Source organism: Chiloscyllium plagiosum, chromosome 51 (genome assembly GCF_004010195.1).
Source record: "Chiloscyllium plagiosum isolate BGI_BamShark_2017 chromosome 51, ASM401019v2, whole genome shotgun sequence".
Classification (NCBI taxonomy): Eukaryota; Metazoa; Chordata; class Chondrichthyes; order Orectolobiformes; family Hemiscylliidae; genus Chiloscyllium; species Chiloscyllium plagiosum.
The window spans coordinates 4,353,964-4,359,507 of record NC_057760.1 but is presented as its reverse complement, the minus strand read 5'-3'; the positions used below and the strand labels follow the sequence as shown (position 1 = coordinate 4,359,507).

General features: G+C 42.0%; 1 protein-coding gene across 4 annotated transcripts in view; it reads left to right on the top strand.

Moving 5' to 3' along the window:
- The first annotated feature begins 2,272 nt into the window (after positions 1–2,272).
- Positions 2,273–5,544, top strand: part of LOC122544785 (protein jagged-1b) — an 83,477-nt gene continuing 80,205 nt past the window's right edge. For all 4 annotated transcript variants that reach the window (XM_043684116.1, XM_043684115.1, XM_043684114.1 and 1 more), the window contains exon 1: positions 2,273–2,403. In XM_043684116.1, coding sequence (XP_043540051.1) covers positions 2,338–2,403 — 66 coding nt within the window. In that variant the 5' untranslated portion in view covers positions 2,273–2,337. The remainder of the gene's footprint in view (positions 2,404–5,544) is intronic.

Below are 5,544 nucleotides of genomic sequence, written 5' to 3'. Positions count from 1 at the left end.
TCCATACATGGACCACCCTCTGTGTGAAAAGTTGCCCCTTAGGCTCCCTCCCACTCTGAACCTATGCCCTCTAGAGATATGGGGGGTCATACAGAGATAGGGTGAATTGAGGTCATGCGGGGATGACAATACATGAATGAAAATTTTAAATTCAAGTGTTATTGGGCTGGTATCCAATACAGGAGAAAGTGAGGATTGCAGATGCTGGAGATCAGAATCGAAAAGTTTGGCGATGGAAAAGCACAGCAGGTCAGGCAGCATCTGAGGAACAGGAGATTGACATTTTGGGCAAATGCCCTTCATTAGACATTCCTGATGAAGGGCTTATGCCTGAAATGTCGATTCTAGGTGGAAGTGGGACCATTTTCAGTGAATGCAAATCAGGGAATCAAACCTAAAACCCTTTAGATGATTACCAACCCTTGCTCCTTGCAACAATACTCTCCAAGAGTGGGGATGCAGGAGAGTGGTGAGAGGAGGAGAGAGAATAGGAGAGGTAAAGATGCAAGAGTAATTTTAACTTGGAGCTGCACTGGTGGCCACAGACATGCAACCTTTCCTTTCAGAAGTACTCATGCACAGCTGTACAGCATTCATAAAGGAGTGGAGCTGTGTAAATAACACAACAACCAGAGGTTAGAGGGAACAGTGGGGACAGTGAGGAACATTTGGACTTCCCCCGTGTCTGCCAACTTCAAATGAAACTGCCCAGTGCTGGAAATGTATATTATCTTTTGGAACACTCCTTTGGTTTGAATTAAAATCACAATGTACCTCTCCTGTGGATCTAACAGCTGCTTTATCCAAACACTAATATAAACGAATACCATGATGATCACATGGATATAGTGACAATAGAAGGAAATTCACCATAATTGGATGTGAGGAAAAAGCATTCAATAACAGGGAGATGCAAATAGCCAAAATTCAAACCCATTCTGTGTCTAACATTAGAGACCATGGATACAGAAAATGAGAATGCAGTTGTTATGTTCACCTGATAGAAACAAGTGTGTAATAAGAAGCATTTATCAACACATCGTAAAAGCATTCAAATGGCAGTCAGACTGGGAGATAAAGAGACTGCAAAAAGAGATTACAATCAAAAAAGGAGAGAACACTGTCTAGAATCCACTAATGGACAGAGCCCAGCTATCCTTTCACTTACTGATTTGTGGAACCAAGCCAGATCTTCATTACAAGGCTTGGCTTTACTTAAATTGGAAAAAAAGCCAGAAACTTACTGGTTGGTGCGAGGCAAATGTCACTATGAATGAAGCGGCAGAAATTTCCAACTTTAATTTTCTTAAGTAACCCAAAAGAAAATCATCAGCTAAATAACATTTTTAGCTTTCATGTTGAAACAGAAGAGTAAACTATTTTTTGAACACTTTAAAAGCTTAAGTGCACATTACCTCTTTTGTAATCATCTTTTCTTCTTTACACAGATCAGTGCTATTACAATGTTAAGAAATAATCGATTTTTCTTCACTTTGTGAGAAAGCATCTTGGAGTCTGGGTGGGATGCTCTTTGGAGAGTTGGTGAGGACTTTTTGGATTGATTGGCCTGCTTCCACACTGTAGGGATTCTATTCTATTGATATTTGTTATTTTTCCAATAGCAGAATGGTGCAGAGGGTTGAGGGAGAGACAGATTCACAGAGATGGTGAAGGGCAAGAAGGGGAGAGGAAGGAGATAGAGGTTGAAAAGGAAGCAAGAAGAGACAGGGAACTAAAGTATGAATTGGGAAGGAGAAAAATCAGAAGTATAGAAGATAAATTAAATACTATATGTGAATGGCCAGCAAGTATAGCTATCATCTCTTGGAATAGACATAAAAGTATTTCTAGCAAACTTTCCAGTCAGTTTCAACTCTATATCTTAAGCGAACCAACAAAAATTGTGTACAATTTACACCAGGTTGCAGTCGAATTGAACAGTTTTTGTTCTGTTCTCCGTTGGAAAGTAAACTACTCTCTTTGCTGCTTCTCTGAATTGCTGTCTTTGTGTTGTGTCACCGTTTCCCTGTGCACGATGGAGTGAATGGCTACCTCCTGCACCGTGACCATTCTACGATTCTGTGAATTCTGGAGCAATCAAAATGAGACTCCGGCGGATAACTTCAATCTCATTCTGGGCGGGCGGTCACTGCTCCGTCATTGGTTCTCTACCTCGACATCTCCCATTTCAATTGGCCAGAAATGCAGAGGTTTTCAGTAGGGGGCTGGGATCTTCCCATTCCCCCGGGATGTAGGGACTGAGCTTCGGCTGAGGAACTGCAGCTGGTCCCAAACAAAACCGGAGGAGAGATTTGCCCAGGAACCGGAGACAAGGAGATGTGTCTGAGTGGATTAAAAAACCTGACAGTCATCGTGATGTTCATTCTGATCCCCAAGCCCGAGGTGCGTGCTTCTGCATGTCACTTACAGTGAACCAAAACTCCAGTCTCTGGAGCTGCATCGGTGTCTCACACTCATATTTGATTACTGCAATGAAATATTTCAATTGAAAATTTATGGATCCTTGTTGGATATCGGTCTTGTTGCTAGATTTACTGTAATTGGGAACCTGAGTCTGTGCAGTTTCTGATGTTGTTGTTGAGGGAGCTAATAGTTGTCAAAGATTATTTTGACAGTACAATTTTGAATCCAGAAAACCTTTTACTATTTAACAGTGACCCCGCAGACTGACCTGCACAAAGAGATATAGTTTGTGCCGCAGGATTGAGAATTGAGTTGCCGGTTGTTAATGTAATTTGATGCAGAAAGACAAAAGCAGGAACAGTGGGACCTGCAAAGCTAAAAGGAGTGGGATCACTATGGGCTCTCTTCAAATGTACACACGTACCCCGAAGAGCACTGTCCTGCGGTCATTAATGTAATTGCTAGGGAAAGAATGTCCTACGGGAATTAGTTACAGCTCGGGGTTTCTGTATGCTTGTATGTGTGTATATATGATTGCCGCTCCCACACACGCACACACACACAAACACACTCTCTTTCCTTCACAGTTCCGCACACGATGCACATACATACACGCGGGCGCGCGCGCGCGTCCATGGGGTGAATGTGTATTTGCAGATACATTCTATCTTGTTCAAAAAGCACACAATCTGTAGGGAGGCATTATATGTGACATTTTATAAATTCCTACTTTGGTAATAGAATAGTCTGACTCAAGATTGGGATGCAGACAGACTCTAACCTCACACCTTTAATGAGCTGAGCTGAGATGTCACCCTTTTTTTCTAAGTTAAAAATCACACAACACCAGGTTATAGTCCAACAGGCTTATTTGGAAGCGCTAGCTTTCAGAGCGCCGCTCCTTCATCAGGTGGTTGCGGAGGACACAGTTGTAAGACACAGAATTTATAGTTTTTTTCTAAAACCTTGTTATCCCCGAACGTGACTTGAAAGTAGTTTAGGGATTTGCATATTAATGAATTGAAATCTGCAATCCTATTCTAAGTGATTAAAGACTGAACCACAATCTAAGTTTGTTCAATACATTGCATTAGTTGTATGGCACTTTGATCTTTTACTATAAATTCCTTGTCCAATGATCCTACCCCCACTAGCTACCTGATGAAGGAGCAGTACTTCAAAAGCATGTACTTCCAAATAAACCTATTGGACTATAACCTGGTGTTGTGTGATTTTTAATTTTGTCCACCCCAGTCCAACACCAGCACCTCCACATCATTCTCCACCCTGACTCCCCATTGGTCATTCTGCATTCAGCTACTATAGATCCAGAAAATCAAGACTTCCTGCGAACAGCAGGACCCAGCAACTGCCTCTGCTGCAGTTTGGCATTAGGTGTCTGTCCACTGGATATAACTTATGAAACAACCATGGCAGAGCAGGCTTGAGGGGGTGAACAGCCTGTTCCTATTCCTATTCCTATTTCTTACAGTGTTAATATGGAACACACATTCCCTTTGAGAGCACTTTCTGCACTCATGAGAAGGGTGAATATGTCACCAGTGGGTCATTGTGAGCTGGACCATCAATACCAACAAGAATCCTTGTGATGGGAGAGGTGTGGGGAAGAGAACTTAGTGAAGGATCATAGTCTGTTAAGATGAGTTGTTGAGTGCTTAACACTGATGACCCATGGAATGGTATAGCTCTTCCAACCAAAATGTTTAAATAGTGGGACAGCAGCTGTCACTGGACCATTAATCTAGAGGGTTGGAGTTATGATCCCAAAGCATAGGTTCCCAGTCACTTGGTAAGGAAATTAAATTAATTATATTCAATAAATTGGAATAAAAAGGGATGGAAACCATGAAACTACTCAATTGTTGACAAAAAATCCACCTTGTTCACTAATATCTTTACCTGGTCAGGCCTTCACATGACTAGACCCACAGTGATGGGACTGACTCTTCATAGGTCCCTGAAACATCCTGGCAATCCATATGGTAATGAGTTGAAGCCTCAAAGACAACTGAACATTGTACAGGGAAATGGAATAAGGAATATAGTGGATAGCTGGGGGCTGATGGGAGATTATAAATGTGCTGTTGATAGTAAGTTAGGTGACAAAGTAAATGAATCAGATGAAAGCAGAAAGTTATAAAAGTGCATTGATCGATCAATGGTCAATATTGTGGCAAATAGTGTTCAGTGTGCAAAAGTGTGAGGCCATCCACTTCGGTTTCAAACACTTTCTAAATGGGGAGATGCTCAGAACTGAACCAGGAAGATTTAGGGATCTAAGTACAGAATTTGCTAACACTTAGTGGACAGCTGAGACATTGCCAAGTATCAGGGGTTATCCTGTCATCTCTAGAAATTAAAGATTAATCTCCTGAACTCTCTGGTCAGCAACAACACAACTGTGTATGTTCTTATATTTACTTTGAACATTTCCATATATTAATGGTGTAACTATTGATGATAGAATAAAAGTTGTTAGACTGGTGTTGGGGCAATTAACATTAGAATGTGATGTGGTGAAACATCTAGAAATAATTTCATAAAGAGATGGCAACATGAGGTCATGAAAAAATCATGGAATGTTGGCCTTTATCTCAAGGACTCAAAGTGAAAAGCTCATGATTGCTAATCAGCTGCCCAGAGCTGTGCCGGACCCCACAGATGGGTTTCATTCTGGATACAGTACCTCATAAGTCCATTGGGAGGGGCGCAGAACCCATTCACCAGAATGATACCATAGCAGCCCTCCTTGAGTAACGTGGAATCTACCAGAATTGGCCTCAATATCCCGATGGCCAAAGAAGGCATTCCCATCAACAATTTTTTAATATAGTATATGGAAGTGACATTGTAGAAAGCCAGGAGTGTGGTGCAAGCAGGTTAGGGACCACAGTTTCAGGTATTGACCAAGAGAGGAAAAAGTGAGGACTGCAGATGCTGGAGATCAGAGTCGAGAGTGTGGTGCTAGAAAGGCACAGCTGGTCAGGCAGCATCTGAAGAGCAGGAAAATCGAAATTTTGGGCATAAACCCTTCATCAGGAATGAAGCTTGTGGGCTGGGGGAGGGGGGGTGCTGAGAGACAAATGGGAGGGAGGGGTA